The 21488-nt window shown below is 45.9% G+C and overlaps 1 protein-coding gene across 1 annotated transcript in view; it reads right to left on the bottom strand.

Moving 5' to 3' along the window:
- The window catches only part of TTC28 (tetratricopeptide repeat domain 28), a 654105-nt gene that overhangs the window by 43853 nt on the left and 588764 nt on the right, over positions 1-21488 (bottom strand). The window contains exon 13 of the mRNA XM_066370598.1: positions 7249-7389. Coding sequence (XP_066226695.1) covers positions 7249-7389 — 141 coding nt within the window. The remainder of the gene's footprint in view (positions 1-7248; positions 7390-21488) is intronic.

Genomic DNA, 21488 nt, shown 5'->3' with positions numbered 1-21488 from the left:
AGGCTCTGAACTAAAAAACTCCCACTGGAGAGAGACTCCAGCCCTAGAACACCTTCCCTCGGCCCCTACCCTCTTGCTCTGAACTCCTTTCTGTACACAAGGAGTGCAAGCTGTGCAGGGAAGACACTGGGCACTCCTTCCAGCTGACCCAAAACTCACTCCAAAATACTGGGACCACACACCCAGCCCATCTGACCCCTCCCTGGTGATCGGCATCCCAAGGACAAGGACTGCTGTCCTTGCAAGCACATCTAGCACCTTCCTAGCTGCTTCCTTCCCAACAGCCTAGTGCATCCGTGGCACTGTGGAAGAATGGCATGAGGATGGGTCGGGGTCCTCAGTCACAGGACCTCACAGTCACTGCACTGTTTGATTCCTACGAGCCTGCCAGCCTGGCTGACTTCTCTCTGCCTCAGCTCTCTGGACCCAGAGGAGAGAACAGTGCTCTATTCTTACAATGGGTGCCTGGAGAGGTGGAAACACTGCCCACGTGGCAGGAGTATGAGCCCAGGAGGGGCTGGGCTCCCCAGTCAGGCACCAGCCAGGCCTGCCACATCTACATCTCCCTCTCAGGTCCTTATAAAGTGGGATTGCTCCTCCTTTACAGTTTAGGAACCAAGGTTCAGAGAGGGCAAGAAATATGTACAAGGCTGCAGGTCAGGCCTCACTGGAAGGTTTTCATTGCACCTTCCCAACTTTCAGGACATACCCAGCAACCTGTAGGCCTGCACTGGCCTCTGGACCCCGCCCTCCTGGCCCCTGCAGGAGCCTCTGCCTTCTGCAGTCAGTCAGCCAGGGAGGGCAGCTCTGGACTCACAGCTGCACCACCGCACAGCTCCAGCAGGTGGCACTGGCTTGCTTTCCTCCAGGCCTATCCATTTACTGCCAGGGACTCTGGCTGGCTAATTGACAGCCTAGCTCTTGGCATTTTTTCACACCACGTGTCTTTATTAGCTTGTTCCTCAGATGATGTTTATTAATCTACTTCTGGAGAAATATTCGTTTTCTCCACTGCATGGCCATCTGTGTGGTGACAGGAGAAGTAGAGGAAACAAGCATGTGTCTGGAGACAGGGAGGCTGGCAGGCGAGAGGGAAGCTGCCTGGCCCCTGCACATGTAGAACAAGGGGCTCCAAGAGGACACGAGAAGTGCTACCGAGGAGAGAAGAGCATCAGTGTTTAGCTGATGTCTCTGGAATGATGACAAACACCAGGCAGCCTGGGCAGTATTCACTGCTCATGAATCTCCCTTCAGGGATGAAGAGATCTACTACCCAGGCAGGAAGATTTATAACTGGGCCGGGGCTGCAGAAGGCCCCATGTGCCGGCTTCACTCACACGCACACACTGATGTAGCCCCACATGCAGCCCTGTCGGGACCGCTGTGCCTGCCAGGTGTGAATGAGCCTTTGTGGAGGGGACACAGCGGGGCACTTGAGGAAGGCGTGTTGGAAGTCTGAGTCAGAACCGCAGTGCTCTGGGCACAAGTTAGCTGCTGGCTTCCCAGCCAGGGTCCATTTAGGGGTTGAGCTAGGTCCCTGGGCAGACTGCAGACCGTAGTGAGCCCCCCGCCACAACCTACACACATTGCTTTCTGGGCTTTCACATTCAAAGATGGAGACCTCAATGAGTAGGCAGAAACGGGAGCAGGGGGCTGACTCCCCCTTAGGTGAGACTAATGCAGGGGGGTTCACAACCTGAGGATTCCAGGGATGGTCACAGTGACCTGGCCCTGAGAGTCTGTCCCATCTGTCTCTGTGGCCTGGGAGGAAGAACCAGCAACCTGGAGCTTGGCACGATTGGGAAGAATCGTCAGGCAGCAGAGCTCGTGAACAGCTGGCAGTGGCTTCCCCTGCATGCACCTCAACCTGGAAGCAGGCGGCCCTGAAAGGGGCAGACTCCAACAGACCATGAACAAACAGGACTCCGTGGTTTGGGGAGAGGCAGGGTGCAGGGGAGAGCTAGGAAAGGCACCATGTCATGAAAACACATAAGGGCAACCTGACTGACACAGGAACCAGCTTTGCCTGGGCTCTGCTCTTCATGCTCCAGGGCAAGTGATGGTGTTCACTCTCTCAAGCAGTACACACCTCCTAGGGGCTGGCCCAGGTGACTGCAGGTAGACAGAGTCAAAAGAGAGACTGTGTCCTTATCCTCCTGGAGCTTATGATCTCAGAAGACCATGAAAGGTCCAAGAGATGCTGCAAATGTGCATCTATGTGGCCTTAAAGCTTGAACATAGTGGGAGAGCCGAGGCCACCATGCAGTGTCCTCTCCTTTCCCACTTATTTTCCATGTTCTAGCCTCCTGATCTCCATTCCCCACTAGGCACGCAGGTCCTTCCCATCTGACTATCTGGATACAGGGCCATGGAGTAAGCCAAGCCAGGAGTACTCACCTCAAAGCACACCTGGCCATGGCATCTTTCAGACTACTGTAGGCAGAGAACAAAAGAGTACTGATACGGAGCATTCTGGTGTGGGCCAGATCTAGGTCATAACATGAGTATATCCCTGGCATCCTCACCAAGAAGTACCCCAGCCCCTTCCACTGTTACAGAGGAGTAAACAGGACTCCAGATTAAGCATCTCACTTGAGGCCATCATAACAGAGGAAGGAACCTGCTTCTCAAAGCAGTCAGGCAGCAGAAAGCCCACAGCCTGGGACCTCTGTTCTCTGGGGAGCCGAAGCCTAGAGCTGCGGTGACCTTTGGCCCTGAACACTCATATGGAGTGCTCCCTCTTCCCCAGGATGACGGGCACCACACAGAGCACCAGTCTCTAGCAGGACATTGCCTCTGGTTGGGCTTGTGCAGGGGGCGGAGAGGAGGAAGGAGGCTGCTTCCCAGTGGTGGTGAGCTCATTCTAGGAGTCGCTGGCTGCCTTTTCTCAGCCACGCATTTCCTCCTGTGCTCAGGCACATGGCTCCTCACCTCAGGATGTCTATCACACATTCTCACTCTCTGAAAGCCAGTTTGGGTAGCTTCCTATTTGCACTCACTCCAGCAGGGAGAGCCAGGCTGCCCGTTCTGGGCCTGGGGAGAGACCTGCCTCTACTCTTCATGAACTTCAAGATGCTCAGAGCCCCCCACCCCAGTGGGGACTTCCGGCCTCACAGCAGTATTGCTCTGAGGAAGCCCAACAGACAGTGAGCAGAGCTCCTGCTCTCTGGATCTGCAGCTCTGAGCTGTGTCTGCTGAGCATGAGGGCTGGCCTCCGGTTTGAACAAGTACCTAGGTTTTAAGGCACCAATGGAAAAATTAATTGGCAAATCCATTATATTCAGGAAGCCAGAGCTGCCTCAATTCAATTTAAGAAAAGGACCCTGGTACCATTCAGTGAGTCTCCCCTCTGAACATCCTCACACGAAGGGTTGTCTCCTCTGGGAGATGAAAGCTGTCAATGCTGCATTTTAAGCCCTTATTCAATAAACTGTCATCAGCACTCTCTGCCTGCTCACCTTCTTAATTACCAAGTGCAGCTCTGGGTCTGCTCCCTCCTCGGGAGAAGAGCCTGAGGCCTGGCAGGCTGGGCAGGGCCCCTCCCAAGACCAGGGATGAGTCTGGGCTGCACGTGGCTTCTCTCCCTGGGTTTTCGGGCTCTCCTAGGCATTTCGTGTTTGTGGGTACATTCGTGGCCTAGACTGAGGACTGTGGCTCATGTCTCTACCAAGAAGGCCCGGGCCTACCTCCTCTGCCCATGCAGGGCACTCAGCTGTAACCAGCTGTTCTTTGCCACATGTGCATGAGGCTCCACGGCCCAGCCTGGAAATGGCTGCTTTGAAAAAAACCTGATCCCCAGGCCAGTCTTGCACAGACTTTACTTGCTGACTGCACTCAGGGGTCAGAACAGATGACCAGAGCTGGGCAGTCAGTAGGGGATGGGTTTATCATGTTCTCAGGGTCCAATCCATGCCCATCTCCAGCGGTGCCAACAATGTGTGTTTTGTACCTAAACTCCCTTTCTTCTACCTGTATGTTCCTTCTATCTTGATTTTTTCATCCATTAATTTTTTTATGTGATCTGGTAGCATTTGAATATTTTGGTAAACTGTTTTAAGTTCTCTAAAAAGAAAGTGAACAAATAAATAAGTGGTAAAGAAAACATTACTTATAAATGAAATTTGCCTTAAAATATACTGGCAAACTTGATACTTAGAGGCAACCATTTGGGGATTCTGTTGCATTCTGAACTTGTCACTACCCAATGGGCCTGACTTTAAAGTGACTTCCGCCTGACCTGTGGTGGTGCAGTGGATCAAGCCTCGACCTGGAACACTGAGGTCGCCGGTTCAAAACCCTGGGCTTGCCTGGTCAAGGCACATAAGGGAGTTGATGCTTCCTGCTCCTCCCCCCCTTTCTCTCTCTCTCTCTCTCTCTCTCTCTCTTTCTCTCTCTCTCTCTCTTTCTCTCTCTTCTCTAAAAAATGAATAAAAATAAAAAATAATTAAAGTGACTTCCGATGCAGGGCTCAGTCTCACAGCTGACTACATCTGTGTCTGCGCTGTCTGGGGAGGAGGAGCACAGTGTGGCACAGGAGGGGCCTGCCAGCCTAGTGGGTACTTCCAGGCAGCACATGGGGACAGGCAGAGGTCTCTGAGGAGGACGGGGGCTCCTGCCTAAGGCCCAGTGACTGGACCCACCTATGTAGCTGCCCTATGTAGCTGCTGTTGGCCAGAAAGGCCCTTGCTCAGAATCGCCACCAAGACAGAGCCTTGGCCCAGAGCCTCAGGACCACCAACAGACAGCAGAGGACAGGACTGGCAGGACACCAGTCAGAACTGAGTACAGAACCTCAATACTCAAGGCCAGGGTTGTGGCTGTAACTGATATCCAATCAGATCATCAGTCTGCATTTAGTCAAAGGCTTTCTGGTATCTGGCAGCCGGAGAGAGGCTGTAAGAGGAGGAAGATCAAGCTATTCAATCAGGTTTTGGGGTTTGGGGGTAAATATTTGATTCAGAAAGTGGTTGATTCACCCACTTTGGTGCCATAGTAACCTCAGACTTAAGCAGGGAGAGAAAGAAACTACATCCTGCACAGCAGGGTTTCTATTCCTCATCACATTACTGCATCCTCATAACAGCTCTGTCCACAGACATCTACTCTCATTTTCCAGATGACAAAATAAAAGGTTCAAGGTTACCTACTTATAAAACATACAGCCAGGTTTCAAATCCAGGTCTGTCCTAGAGCCCCCAAGTTTTCTCCCCTCCACTGTGTGCCTCACCCCGGAAAAACGCCAAGTCCTGGGGGTACAGGACACACCACCCGTCCAGGGCCTCCTGCCTACAGTGGACTTTGGTGGCATTGCTTTAGCTTCAGGGTGGCACTGGAGGCAGGAATGATGTGAACGTATCACGCAGACACAAACACACATACATGAGTGGGAGAGGGACACAGGCTTGCATGGGTCCCAGCTACTGATGAGGGCAATCCTACAGGAACAGTGTTAGTCCTCTCCGGTCACTGCTCTTCCCGGGGCCCTTAGGAATCCTGGGAAGAGGTGGCCCTGTCTCCTCTGCAGTGCACACCACATCCCCTCCCACCTCCACTGCAGGCCGCGCTTTTGCTCATGGGTGTGCCTGAGACCAGGTCGACCATGGGCACTTGATGGCCTGCCTTTAGGACTCGCTCATGTAAAAGACATGAGGTGGGACAGGAAAAGGAAAGGCAGGTGAGGCCACAATCCAAGATGGCCAACACCTGCTGCAAAAGTACATACTAATTTCACCCCTTCCCAAGTTTATCTACCCGTGTTATCTTAGGAATTCAAGTTTAGCACTGTCCTTCTCACATTATGCAAAACAGTAGGAAGCCACATGTGTACGGTGCCTTCTGGGCATTAGGAAGTAGTGTGTTTTTAAGATATTAACTCCTTTAATTTCCATGTTAAGGAACACTGCAAAATAGAAAGCTCACCCCTATTTCAGGGCTGAGGAAACAGGCTGAAAGTGGTAGAATCACCTGCCCAGTGCCCCACAGATGGCATGCGACATATCCAGACCCTGAGTCCTGAGCTCTCCCCACCCAAGTTTACAACCATGGGTTCCACTGCCTGGCAGAGTCAAGAATCACCTGCTTCATGGCTGAGAAGGTGGCCTAGGAGGATGAGCACCCAGGCCCACTCCCATGCCTCCTGCCCCCGATCCCATCCCTACATAAAACTGAGAGTTGTAACAGACACCTGTTAAAGAGCTAGGGAAGGAGGAGCAACTGGGAGTTAACCAGCTTAAAGTCTGGTCTCCATTCAACCAAGTTGCCAGTCCTTACATCCCAGGCCCTTGGCTCCCGTCCCATTCAGCTTACCCCTGGGAAAGTAAACACACGTTTGTCACCCTGACAGCACAATAATGAGAGGAAACCAGGCCCTGAGTAGGAACAGACCGGGCACACAATGCCCGCACAGCAGGGCCGCCAGGCAGAGGTTGCCTCTGCCCAGAGCACCATCATCCCTTCCCGCCTGTGCTCCAGGCTCGATCTGCTGCCCTTTAAAGTCAGGCCCTCAGATGAGACAGAGACCTGAGAGAGTCCCAGATGTCTTTCTGGAAAGGCCTATCCAAATGTGACTCCAAGGTTGTGGCCAGGCAGCTATATGACAGTGGGATGGGTACCCCTCAACCCCAATTTCCTGCCCATGTTTTTCTGGATGCAGCTCAGCTGTCACCCCTAAGAGTTAGATGCAGGGGGATGCTGGTTGGCAATTTCAACTCATCTCAAAACCACTAAGACCTATTTGATCAAGTAATAGGGAGATGGGGCCTCAGGGCAGACAGGTGGGCTGGGCCTGGCCCAGTGCTCCCTCCAGCAATGCCAACATCCCACTCTCCCTGGCCTCCCTCAGCCTCAGGTCAGCAGGGTCAACATAGGTGCCCAGCCCATGAGTTACAGGCATAAGCTGGCAAAGAAGTACGTGATGCTACTCGGCCTGGCTTCCACCTAGTATTAGGAAGGCAGCTCCATGGCCCTGTGAAGAAGTGGCCAACTGCCCCTATCACAGCCACATGCAGATTGCCCTGACAAAAGGTTTATTAAACATCAACTCAGTGAGGTTTTCTCACTGACGCAGAGGTGCTGCTGTGACACTGAGGCCCTGATGAGCATGGGGTCATGAAAGTGTCACACTTGCTTCCGCAAACATGTGACAAGAACCAGAAGCCCTGCCAGCTGGAAGAGCATCATCCAAAAGCATGTTATCTGTGTCCAGGGCACCTTGCCCCGCACTGGCCTTGGAGACGAGACCACATGCACCTGTTAAAGAGGTTATTGCGGCGAACCATCCGAAGGAAGCCAGTGGGGTCAGTCACTGAATTAAGCTTGTTGTTCATCTCTTCAAACTGTTGGTCCATAATGTCTCCAGCTTCACTCTCTGTCTCACTGCTGGCACAGGCCCTGCAGGAAAAGTGCAAAGAAAGCCAATCAGAGACAGGAAGCACTAAGCATAGAAGTCTACTGCATGGTCCGTGCTATCCCCCCACCCAACAAAGCCCTGGTACTGAATGCCTCCCTGAGGCCAGGTCACCCCGCAACCTCCTCGGCGTCCCTATGGCCTTCTTCCACTGGACACTCTCCACAGGAGGGAGCTGTGCCGGAGCCAGTACTGCACTCCCTGTGTCTAGTTTATGTCCAACACATAATAGGTGCTCAACACGACACACACTAGGTGCTCAGCACTATTTGTAAAGGAGCAGCTTCATCTTTTGTGTCTGTACTGGGCTGCAAGGGTGCTCTTCCTGGAGCGGAGCTCAGGTGACTGTGGCTGTGTGGCAATCTCCCAGCACAAGTGCTAGTCCATTCCATCCCAGAAACAGTCCCTAAGCACCTACCATGTGCTGGGCACCAGCTAGGACTGGGATCCACAGCCCCAAAAGGCACTTTCTAGATTGGGAGACAGACATGCACATGAGTAGTACAATGTCGGGCAGAGCAGCCACTGTCTGAAGTGTGGGCTTGAGAATCACTGCTGATTGGAGCCCATTTTCCCAGCTCAGCATGGGAATGTTACAATATTTGAATTAATAAATTCCCATTTCCCCTATGAAAGAATGTAATAGAACATCTCACAATAGGTTTTAAATAAACAGAAATACCCAGGAGTGCCTGACTCATCAGTATTATTAAAATGACAAAAGGTTTATTAAACTAAAAGCTGTGCACTATGGCCATAGGAGACCAAGATAGATGCCACAGGAGCACATGTGTCCGAGGGAGTGCTGCACTGTGGCTGCCACTCACTGTCCTCACCGTACATCATAGGAGACTGCGGTCAGCAAAGGCAGACCTCTCTGGCAAGACCTCGCCTGCCTTTGGCATGATGATTCCACTCAGACATTGTGGAAATGATGCTATCTAGTCCACAGATAGCTCTGAGGCAACTGTGTTTCAAGTTTCCTGTTGACTTAAGGACCAGTGTGGAAGGGTGGTGAGCAACAGGGCATTGGAGGCAGAAGACAGACTCAAAGACATGCATGCCTCTCATGCTGGAGAAGTAGGATCTGGAAAGGAACAACTTCCTGTTGCCCAGACGGAAGAGGGTCTTGCACCAAGATTTAGGTTTAAGTTGAACATGACCTGCTTCAAATAACCAGGCTGGTGAGCCTGTGACATCGATTACACGAGAGAGAAGCATAATAAGACCCTTACTGGGTCACTAGAGTCAAATGAGACACAGTCTGGGAAGTATGGCACTGTGAGGTGACTCTTATCATCTCTATCTTACTTCTGAGGAGACTGAGGTTTGGAGAAACCAAGAAACTTGGCCAAAGAGCACTTAAAGATAAGCTGGGGCTGAGCCCAGCTCAGGCCTTGGCTTGGGCTTCCCCATCCCTCCCATTTTAGGCGCGAAGCTTCTCATATATTCCATCTCTCTCTCTGCTGGGGTTGGATGAGGGGACAGGTGAGGGTGAATATAGGAAGCAAGAGAAACCAAAAAACTTCTGGGCACCTAAGCACACTGCCATGGCTTCTACCCTGCTGGAGAGCAGGGGATGAGGTTTTACTCCTCTCACCACACCACAGGCACTAACTAAACAGCTGAGCAGCTGAAGGCTTGAAATGCTCCCTTGGGGGCTGAGGGCCCTTCACAGAGACCCTGGTAAATATCACTTAACAAGCTACTATGTCTAGAGACACATTTATCATCAGAATGCAACTGCCTGCTTGGAGCTGAGAAATCTGCTTGTCATTCAGCACTTTGCAAAGGGAAGAAGAATTGGCTGGAACTGGTATCAGCCTCCATTATCTGGCAGTTCCACTCTCACAGTCAGCCACAGACTGAGCCCTCTGAATCTCATGCCTAATGGGGTTGTTTCCTATTTTCTGACCCTTCAAAGTATTAACACACTGAAGGGAAAAACAAACAGCCGATGTCACAGATAAGGAATCTCCCTTACAAAACAGACCTCATCAACACAGCACACAGCAGCGATCCCAAGATTGCTTTGCCACCAGTGGTCCTCATAACACATCCCCTCCCCAATACTCTGAGAGATGTCCTAGAGACGGCACACCACCTAGTCTGATCACCACCGGCCCTGATACCGTTCCTTTTCATGATTACTGAGTGGGACTGATGTGGAAGAAGGTGCAGAGATTAACAAAGAAAAGAGAGTCATGTTATACCTGTCTTCAAGGCACCTATAATCAAGTATGACCAGTGACTACTGGCTCAGGTGGCTTTAAGCGGGCGCACAGGTGCAGAGGTGGGCACCAGTGCCGAGAGCTGCAGGAGGCCCTCTCTGTTTCTGGCTCAGAGAGACCAGCTGTTGAAAAACACTGGAATAGAGGACAGCCCTCATTTCTCTTATTCTCTTCTCACTCTCACATGTTTCAGGCCACAAAAAAAATCCTGTTTTGGTAGTGGCAGTGACAACAGCAGTAGCAAGGGCCTGAAGGAGTCTGAAGAGTTAAGGGAAGGGAGACTTTCTAATCACTGACAGACTTATTAGAGGAGATGTGATCCCAAGAGGACAGGGCAAAACCCTTTGTTTTTGTCTTCCCCGCTCTCCTTGCCCCTTGGCTCATGATGTGCGAGTTGTCATGGGGAGGGAACAGCATAGCAGGGCAAATGAAGGCCCAGCTTTCTGGTGGGATGACCAAAAAGAAGAGCTCTGGGGAATCAAACTGTACTATTGAGACCACAGAGAGGGAGAAGCACAGGAAAAGAACCATTTAAAGATGTTTAGGATGGCCCTGGCCGGTTGGCTCAGCGGTAGAGCGTCGGCCTGGCGTGCGGGGGAACTGGGTTCGATTCCCGGCCAGGGCACATAGGAGAAGCGCCCATTTGCTTTTCCACCCCCCTCCTTCCTCTCTGTCTCTCTCTTCCCCTCCCGCAGCGAGGCTCCATTGGAGCAAAGATGGCCCGGGCGCTGGGGATGGCTCCTTGGCCTCTGACCCAGGCGCTAGAGTAGCTCTGGTTGCGACAGAGCATCGCCCCCTGGTGGGCAGAGCGTCGCCCCTGGTGGGCGTGCCGGGTGGATCCCGGTCTGGCGCATGCGGGAGTCTGTCTGACTGTCTCTCCCCGTTTCCAGCTTCAGAAAAATACAAAAAATAAATAAATAAATAAATAAATAAAAATAAAGATGTTTAGGAATTCCTGGATTCACCTCCAGCTGCACATGCACAGCTGACCCTAAAAACTTTAAGAACTTAAATACAAGGTAAATCACTGCCTAGAGCCCAGATAGGCCAGTAAGCAGTTAACTTGTAGGACAGACTTAACTTTTTTCAAAGCAGAGACTGAAAAAAAAATTTTTTTTTTGAGACTTTGAAAATTGAACTTATAATGAAAGCTGATTGGAGCCTGTGACCTGAACCCTAGCCAGGTCAACTGCCTGCTAAAACAAAAGTATCAATATTCTCTATACCATGTTAAACAAGATCCAGAGAAAAAAGATGCATTATGTACAGAGAAAATAAGAGGGGTAATCAAAGACAGTAAGAGATAAAACATTTCAAAAAAATGTTCAGGGCCCTGGCCGGTTGGATCAGCGGTAGACTGTCCACCTGGTGTGTGGAAGTCCCAGGTTCAATTCCCGGTCAGGGCACACAGGAGAAGCAATCATCTGCTTCTTCACCCCTCCCCCTTCTCTCTCTCTCTCTCTTTTCTCCTCCCATAGCCATGGCTCAAATGGTTTAAGCAAGTTGGCCTTGGGTGTTGAAGATGGCTCCATAACCTCTCCTCAGGAACTAAAATAGCTTGAACAATGAAGCAGCGGCCCCAGACGGACAGAGCATTGCCCAGTAGGGGGCTTGCCAGGTGGATCCTGGTTAGTGCGCATGAATGAGACTGTCTCTGCCTTTCACTTAATTTAAAAAAATTTCAAATAACCTCAAAGAAGACAGGAAAGGGAGAAAGAGAGGAATGAAAAACAGAGAAGCAAACATTAACATGCATACATAAATCCACACATATCAATCCTTGTATTAAATGTAAATGATCCAACTATAGAAATTGGCAAACTAAAATTAAATAAACATGACAATTAAAAACAAATGCTTCCATAAGAAATTCACTCTAAATACAATAATATAGGTAGGTTAATAGTAAAAATACAGGTATAACATGTAAACACTAGTGACAACAAAGCTGGAGTAGTGATATTAATATCAAAGTAGACTTCAAAGAAAAATTATATATATCAGGGATAAAGAGGGATATTACACAATGATAAAAGGGTCAATTAACCAAGAACAAAAAGCAATCAAATGTGCATTCACCTATCAACAGAGCTTCAAAATACATAAAGCAAAACCTGACAGAATTGAAAGGAAAAATAGATAAACTGAGACTTCAACACTCCTTTCTCAAGTAGTCGACAGAACTGGTAGACAGAAAATCACCACACTAAACAACTGAACAAAACCATCAATCATTTAGATAGAATTGATATTTAGAGAACACTCCACCCAATAACAGCAGAATACATATTCTTGTCAAATGCACACACAAAATTCCTCAAGATAGACCATCCCAGGGGTCACAAAACAAACCTTTACAAATGTAAAATAAGGGATATCATGCAAAATACATTTTCTGCCCATCATGGAATTAGGTATGAAAGAAAAAGAAACAAACAAAAACAGGATAGTCTCCAAACACTTGGAAACTAAAGACACCCTTCTAAGTAACTGCCCAGAAAATAGCCTCAAGGAAAGTTAGAAAAATATTCTGAACTAAACAAAACTAAAAATACAACATAAAATTTGTAGGATGTAGATAAAGTCTTCGAGATAAACGATAGCATTAAATACATTAGAAAAGAAAATACTGGAAATATCAGGGAAAACACTTTGTAAAGCACATGATTGACTAACCATTATGCTGCACACCTGAAACTAACACAAAATAATACTGAATGTAAACTGTAATTTAAATTTTAAAAAATTCAGCCTGACAGGTTGGGGTGCAGTGGATAAAGTGTCGACCAGGAACGCTGAGGTTACTGGTTAGAAACACTGAGGTCGCTGGTTCTCAGGGCAGGCTCATCAGCGTAGGTTGCTGGCTTTTGCAGGGGATTGTCCACACAATCCCAAAGATCATCAGTTTGAGCCCAAAGGTTGCTGGCATGAAAAAGCCCAAAGTCACTGGCTTGAGCAAGGAGACCCTGGCTTGGCCTGGTCAAGGCATATACAAGAAGCAATCAATGCACAACTAAAGTGAAAGCAACTCCACCCTCTTTCTCCCTTCCTGTTTCTTTCTCACACAAATACAAATAAAAAATTTTCAAAAACAAGAAGAAAGGTCTGATATAAATAAGCTAAGCTTTCACTTTAAAAAATTATAAAAAATGAGCAAAATAAACCAAAGCAAGCAGAGGAAAGAAAATAATAGGGCAGAAATCAAACTAAAAAGAGCAAAACAATGTCTTTTTTAAGCAAGTCAATGAAACAAAAAGTTGGTTATCTGAAAAAAATATATCAATAAAACTGATAAGCTTCTAGCCAAGCAGACCAAGAATAAAAGAGAAAAAGTAAAATTATCAGTATCAGAAATGAAAGAGAAAATGTAACTACTGATCCCAAGAAATTAAGAGGATACTAGGAGAATACTATAAACAACTCTACAAATGATTCAGCACCTGAGATAAAATGGAACAATTACTAACAATCCACAAACACTAAAACACATCCAAATGAAATAGATAACCTGAATAGTCCTATAACTACTGAAAAATTATACTCAGATGAAAACCATCCAAATTAGAACTCTCCTCGTCCAGATGGTTTCAACGGCAAATTCTACCTAACATTTAGAGAAGAAATAATATCTACATAATCTCTTCCAGAACTAGAAGAATGAACATTTTCCCCACTCATTTTATGAGGCCAATATTATTCTGATACCAAAAACAGACTAAGATAACATTGGGGGAAATCCTACAGACAACAATCCACAAATCAAATGAAAATTGACAAAGAATCATCAACTAAGTATTACCAGACTTCAACAACATATAAAAAGAATTACACGTTACAATTAAAGGGGATAGAGTTATTGCAGAAATGTAAAGTGTGGCCAAAATTTAAAAATCAATCCATATAATCCACCACATTAAGACTAAATAAAAAGATACCTGTTTATATCAATTGATGCAAAAAAGCATTTGACAAAATCCAACACCAATTCATGATAAAAACTTGCAAACAAGAAATAAGAGAACTTCATCAACCTGATGAAGAGCAGCTTCAACAAGTGTACAGCTAACGTCATACTTAATGATGAAAGATGTATGCTTACCTTGAGAATAAGGTATGTTCACACCATTCATATTGAACACAGTACTAAAAGTTTCAGCCAGTGCAAAAAGTCAAGAGAAGGAAATAAAAGGCATACAAACTAGAAAGGAAGACAAGAAACTCTATTCACAGAATACGTGATTGTCTATGTAGAAAATGCCAGTGAATATACAAAAAGAACCCTAGAACCATTAAGTGAGTTTCATACAGTTGCAAGATACAAGATGAATATACTAAAAGTCAATATTTCTATATATACTAGTAACAAACAACAGCAAACTGAAATTTGAAAAATGACCCCATTTATAATAGCTCCAAAAAATACTTAGGTATTAAACAAAAACATAAATCTAACAAAAATCTAACAGGATCTATATACTGAAAACTATAAAATGCTGACAAAAAATAAATAAAAGAAGGCCTGCCTAACCAGGCAGTGGCACAGTGGATAGAGCATCAGACTGGGCTGCCGAGGACCCAGGTTCGAAGCCCTGAGGTCGCCAGCTTGAGCGCGGGCTCCTCTGGCTTGAGCATGGGCTCACCAGCTTGCGTGCAGGGTCACTGGCTTAAGCGTAGATCATAGATATGACCCCATGATCGCTGGCTTGAGCCCAAGGGTCGCTGGCTTGAGCCCAAAGGTTGCTGGCTTGAACCCAAGGTTGCTGGCTTGAGCAAGGGATCACTCACTCTGCTGGAGTCTCGGGTCAAGGCACATATAAGAAAGCAATCAATGAATAACTAAGGAGACTAAGAAGCCGCCACAAAGAATTGATGCTTCTCATCCCTCTCCCTTCCTGTTTGTCTGTCCCTATCTGTAAGGTGACCAATCGTCCTCCTTTAGGGAGGACAGTCCTTCTTTTGTAAGTTCCATCCTCCCTCGAAAAGTGTCCTCCTACATGTCCTAATCGTTGATATTGGAAGACTAATCTGTAAATGTCTGTATTTGATCGATGCAGAGTCGATCCATTGCGTGTGATGTAACGTATTTGTATTTGACATGACAATTTGTCAAGGATCAGTACAGTGTGGCAAGACGCGATTATGAGACGCATGTGCTCCACATAGGAGACCTTGAGGGAGCGTGCGATATACCAAGCATGCAAATGGCTTTGTGTACTTCTTACTGAAACACGACACGGCACATACAACATTGTAGACTCACAATTATTTTTCTCAGTGAATATTCAGACAGGTAAGCACAATTCATGTAAAATTCAATATGAAGGATATTTCTTGTTCAGATATTTCCAATATAGTTACAAGATGATACATTAACAAAAAATATTCCTTCAATGAATAATTTTTCTTACAATTACTATTAAAAATTAATAGGCATGTATGCATAATTCCAATATAAAATATTACAAATGTTTTTATCATGCATTTATCATATTATAGTTTATTACTGTTGCAATGAATAAAATGTTTCTTTTATTTACGATATTGTTTTCTTCAATTTAGTTTTGTCCTTTTCATTGTAAAAAAGTTGGTCACCTTACTATCTGTCCCTCTCTGTCACAAAACAAACAAACAAACAAACCTAAAAGTATGGAGAGACATACCATGAGTAATTGTGGATATTAAGGCTCAACAAAGATAGCAATTTTTCCCAAACTGATTTATAAGTTTAACATAATTTCAGTAAAAATCTCAAGAAATTTTTGTAGCTATGGAGAAGCTGAGTGTAAAATTTATATGAAAAGGCAAATTAACTATACCAGGTAAAACAATTTTGAAGAAATAGAGTAAAGTTTGAGGAATGTCATTTGCAGATTTTAAGACTTACTATAAAGCTACAGAAACAAATATAATGTAGTATTATTAAAGTATGCCAACGATAAAGATCAGTGGAACAGAATAGAGTCCAAAAATGGCCAATTAATTTCTGACAAAGGTGCAAAGACAATAAAGCATAGTCTTTTCAATAGGTAGTTTGGGAGCAATTGTACATCCATACGCAAAAAAAAAAAAAAATTAGCCTTGTAAAATGAACCACAGATTTAACCTCACACCTTATAATGAACTCAAAATGAATCACAGATACAAATATAAAAATGTAACACTATAAAACCTTTAGAAGGAAACATAGGAGAAACTTTTTGACCTGGGATAACAGATTTCTTAGACATTTCACCAGAAGCATTATCCATAAAGAATTAATAAAACCAATATCACTAAAATGAAAAACTTTTACTCTGTGAAAGACATTGTTAAGAGAAAATAAAAGAGCTATATAGACTGAGAGAAAATAGTATATTTGCAAGTTACATATTTGCCAAAGGACTTGTATCCAGGACATATAAAGAACTTTCAAATTCAACAATAAGAAAACATACAACTCAACTTAAAAAATGAGCATAAGGCCTGACCAGGCGGTGGCGCAGTGGATAGAGCGTCGGACTGGGATGCAAAGGACCCAGGTTCGAGACTCCGAGGTCGCCAGCTTAAGCGCGGGCTCATCTGGTTAGAGTAAAAGCCCACCAGCTTGAACCCAAGGTCGCTGGCTCCAGCAAGGGGTTACTCGGTCTGCTGAAGGCCCGCGGTCAAGGCACATATGAGAAAGCAATCAATGAACAACTAAGATGTCACAATGTGCAATGAAAAACTAATGATTGATGCTTCTCATCTCTCTCTGTTCCTGACTGTCCCTGTCTATCCCTCTCTCTGACTCACTGTCACTGTAAAAAAATAAACAAATAAAATTTTTTAAAAAATGAGCATAAGCCTTGAACAGCCATTTCACCAAATGGAATATAAAGATGGTAAATAAGCACATGAAAAATGTTCAATGTCATTAGCCATTAGAAATATGCAAATTAAAATCATGAAAAGATACCGCTAGGCAGCTATTTGAACAGCTCAAATTTTAAAATGCTGACAATATCAGGTGCTAATGAGACAAACCCACTGGGATTCTCACATACTAGTGGTGGAGACGCAAAAAGGTATAGTTACTGGAAACTCCTTTGCAGTTTCTTATAAAATGGAATACATTTTTACAGTATGACCCAGTAATTCCATTCCTGAAGAAATGAATTTGTTTACCCTATTTACCCTAAATAAATGAAAAAATAAAGTCCTTACAAGCTTGCCTAAGCGCAGGATGGCAGCACAGGTCCTGATGAGGGGCTGAGAGGGGACGTGGAGAGTACAGCAGGAGAGCCACAGCTTCTCCATGGTACTCACCAGCCCTGCCAGCGTCACTCCTGAGACCCTGGGAGAAGTCCAGCCCCCACCTGCTCTGGGGAATATAAATCATGCCATCACCAGAAGCAGGTTCCAAATGCTGTTCATATGCAGCTTTCCCCAGAGAGATGGAAATAGCCCATGAATCAAGTGCTACGGAGCTGTGCCAGAGCTCATCCCATTCTCAGGGACAGGGCTTGGCAAGAGGCTCCAGAGAGGATTTTCATTTGCAAGCATGGCCTCCTGATCTCTCCAAGTACACACTCTTCGTCATCCCTCTGACAGTTGCAACTAAAGCTCCACATAGGCACACTTTTATTTATGTTTCAACATCCCCTTGCTCACTCATTATTTCTCCTGTCTATTCCCCCACCCCCATCTGGAGCCTTTTTTTGCACTGATAACCAGTTAGCTGCCAAAAACTAACCACTCGCAACCCTGAAACTAGAAACAATGGATGAGAAGCCTCATCTTTAGTTCCAGGGCACAGGGCGAAGGGTAGTTCTTATATCACTGGCCCCAGGCCCAATAAATTCAGAGCAAAAACAGAAAAATGTCCCTTCATTCAAAGCAAAGACTCTTTTTTACAACTGACAAAATGTGAGGAAGCAAAAGTTAGTTCATTTGCTGCCACTGCATATAATCATTTTGTGCTTCCTGGCAATAATAGGCCAGGTCTGACTGTGCCACCCTGTGATATAAAATTCCAGAGCTAGGCAGCAGAGACTGTCGTGGAGATATGAAGATGCACAGATGACAAGTACCATGGGCATTTTCTGGGCTTTACATGACCAGTCTGCCGTAACCTGAAAAAAAATCCACTTACTCCAGAAGCCATTTAGCAAGAGTCCCAGAAACTAAAGACATGGGAGTTTGGGAACTCAAGATTTTTGAGACCTTCAAATTTTTCTCATGGGAATTATTTGTCAGTTCCTGTATTCTTTTTAAACAGTGATTATAAGTAAATCTTTAAGATGAGTGGAGCCTGGGGTTTATTTTTGGGAACAGAAAGGAAAGGGGAGCTGAAGCAAAGGTATCCTATCCTGTGGGTTGTCTCACAAAGAAGAACTCCAGAAACCAAGATGGCTGTGCAGGGCTTTAAAGCAGTAAAACAGGCTATATCTTCAGGATGGGAGAAGGTGGTGGGGTAGCAGACAGCTCTGGGTCCTCTGCCCTGAACATAAAGGTTCTGCTTCTAGAAATTGCCTTCCTGATCCACAGGGTCACAGGGGAGAAGTTTCCAGTGCCAAGTTTATACCTGATGACTCCCACAGCTGACTGGACCAGTGGTGGACATCTGCCCAAAGTAGGGCTAAACAGATTCCTTTCCACAAAATTTGTGCATTGGAATTCTGGGATTGCAGAGTGTGACTTCCTGTGCCCAGCTAGCAGGCTTGTACGAGCATAAGAGCTGGTTAGTGTTTTTCCCACTCTGGGACAAGTAGCATTTTGAATCTCCAATTGCAAACTAGAGGTTTGCTATAGAAGGAGCAGCACAAAGTGGGTGCGCAGTGAAAAGAACCAGGCTGCCCTTGCCGCCCCAGGGCTCCCCACAGCTTTCCTTTTCCATTCTATGCTTGCCCTTGGATTCATGGGACTCTTCATCCCCATAACTTTTTATAACCCCCCCTTTGGGAAGAGGAGGGTTGAGAAGTGTTCTCAGAGACCTGTGTGGCCTCACTGCAGAAAGCCAGAGTCACAGCTGCCCAAGTTGCCCTGGCATCATTCAAACTTGAGGGGCATATAGGAGAGGTAGGCCAGCAAGAGTCAGTGAGTAGGCAGAGTGTGAGCTGCACACTAGAGATAAATGTGGCAGAATCACCCATAAGAACAACGTGAAGGCTGTTCTCAGAAAGCCCCTCACAAGTCTCATATCCTATTCCAGACTTCACCACCAGAGGGAATGTGTACGGCAAGCTCAGACGCAGAAGTCAAATCCACAGGCTCAAATGTGCACCAGTGCGGCCTCTCCAACATTCACAGTCCACACTGGCCAACAGTATTAGAGTTCCTTATCACAAAATCAAAGTCTCTGTCATTCACTTGTCTCTGGAAATGCTTATATTTAGATGACACTGGATTTAATTCCTTGCTCCTGTATATCACTCTAGAAATTGCTTTTCTCAGTATCACCTCAAGGTTGTAATTAATATCGTTATCTATGAGGTATTGTTTATAGAACAAACCTTCTATTGGTCTGAATACAAATAATTATATTTACCTGCAAAGAATCTACATGTACACACATACACATAATCAATAAGGTCTCTGCTATGGTTGTTCAACTTATAATAATAAAAGTCCTCTACTGAAATGCCTTCTTAAGATGATCATTTAAATTAAAATCAAAACAAATAAACAAAAGCCTCCAGCCTGTGGGATCCATGACGATTGTGTAATTTTTAACTCTGAAGCATTTTGTGAATACCCCACTTATCTCATGGCCTGGAATTATCTAGTCTGTACTTAAGTGTTAGAAGGAAACGGGTTTTTTCTTAGCTTTTCTTCCTTTAGTAAACATAGTATTCCAACAAATGAGGAGGTTTTACTTCTGTTAGCTCAACAGCCTGAGCACATGAAGATGGAAAGACTGTAATCAGTCACAAGGCCACATTACTTGATCTCTTATTTCTGAAATCTTTACTGAGAAAGTGTTGGCAATGGAGTGCTCCCATCATGATATGACCCTGGAACCCTTCTCTACCATCAACTTGGCTTCATCACTTCAATAAAGTCAATTCAACCCATAGGGACCCTGTGCATTACAGTGCAAAGGGCTGAAGCCCTGCAGCCTGGGACACCTCAGTTTAAATCCCGTCCCCCCTGGGGGCACCACTACCTGTGTCACTTAGGGCAAGCAGACCCCTCTTCTTTGCAGGTAAAGTGAGGATAATTATAGGATTGATAAAATGATGAAAGTCTAGCACCCAGTGGAACCTGGTAGGCACTCAGTGCACTCAATAGACACTTCTTTTCCAATTCTGTGAACACACATGTGTGCTGGATGAGAATGAGACACACACACACAGTCACACCCCATATACATCCAGGAAAAGACAGTCATCCCAAATACACAGGCCTACTTTGAGCACTGAATGAGAACATGGGGGAAACCCTCCTAAAAGGCAAGACTATAGAGGTGAAAGTTATCAGTGTATTATAAACACAGGTTTATAGGTTCACCTAAAACCTACGTGCTCTTGTGAATCAATTATCACCCCATTATATTTCATTTCTTTAAAAAAATTAAAAAAACATTAAAATTTTATCCATACCAATGTTTAGCAGCATGTGAGTTTTCCTTGGTGAAAACACCAAAAGCTAGGAAAAAATAGCATGGTGACAATCTTGTTTACCTTCTTTTAACTCTAGAAGTAAAATATAAATGTAAATATTTAAATTGGTTCAAAAGGTACCCAAGTGAAAAGGTAAAGCCCCTGTGTCCTCCCACGAAGTGAACATTGCTTTCCATGTGTGACTAGAGAAGCCTGTATGGAAGTTATATGCATATATGTGTGTGGCTGTGTGAGTGGATGTGTTTGTATATGCATGGTTTTAGGAACAGGATGTCAAAATGAGACCTTCTTAACTGAGATGCCAGTACAGTAGACGTCAGCCACTAAGGGGACCGGCACTCTTCTTAGCTCCCACATGCATATGAACGCAGAAAATGGTTCTAAGAACCTGTCCCAGGACTCTGCATACCCAGCCAGATCAGGATCAAAGAGGGCCCAGAGAGAAAGGAGTGAGGAGACTGCTGGAGAGAGTTCTTTGGAGAGAGCTACCCCAGAACAGTGCACCCACATTGCACCATTTTGGGCAAGGAGTGTAGGGCACCTCTCCAGCCCCAAGCCTAGTGGGAAATGTTTTCACAGGGTTACTACTCAGAGAGCTTTGGAATGTGCACCCTAAAGCTGGGAGAGAGACTGGAAAGACTGGAGCCTGACCTCCTGCTGAGGGGGTGTCTTACTGTCTGTCCCATTCTTGCCCCGCTCAGTGGGGAGGGACCAACCTGCCGGCACTGCTAGAGTTTTCCAGGGTCAGGGAAGCAAGAGTGTTTCCTGAGACCACATGTGGTCCACAAAGAGGAGACAGCTGGCCTGACTCATTTCAGGATCTGTCCAACAAAGCCACCTGGAGAGGCCAGAAGAAGTGCAGCAGTGGATGCCAAGGGCTGAAAAGGTGTCTTGAGGAACCCTACAGAAAAGAGATGGAGGACCAGAAGTGCACCCACCCAGATCTTGCAAACTTCAGGGCACCTCCAAAATGTCTATGAAGGGCTCACAAAAAGCAAGATTCCATTTTAACCATCTGCCAGACACCAAGTTCTCCAAACCACCTAGCTAAGCAAAAGCAATCTTGTCTCCTTACCTGCCTTCCCTCCACATCTTGCAACTGCAGTGAGTGGCAGATGAGAAAGGTTTGCCCCCCACCCTCAGCAGGCTTTCAGCCCAGAGCAGGCCCCTATGAAAGTAATGCTCTCTTCTCCTTGGTCAGACTTGGACAAATCCTGGCCGCTACACATTACCACCTTCAAGTTAGTGGGAAGAGGAACTTAAGTGGCCTCA

Source organism: Saccopteryx leptura, chromosome 2, assembly GCF_036850995.1.
Source record: "Saccopteryx leptura isolate mSacLep1 chromosome 2, mSacLep1_pri_phased_curated, whole genome shotgun sequence".
NCBI lineage: Eukaryota > Metazoa > Chordata > Mammalia > Chiroptera > Emballonuridae > Saccopteryx > Saccopteryx leptura.
The sequence above is the reverse complement of the archived record's forward strand: the minus strand, read 5'-3'. Positions and strand labels throughout refer to the sequence as shown.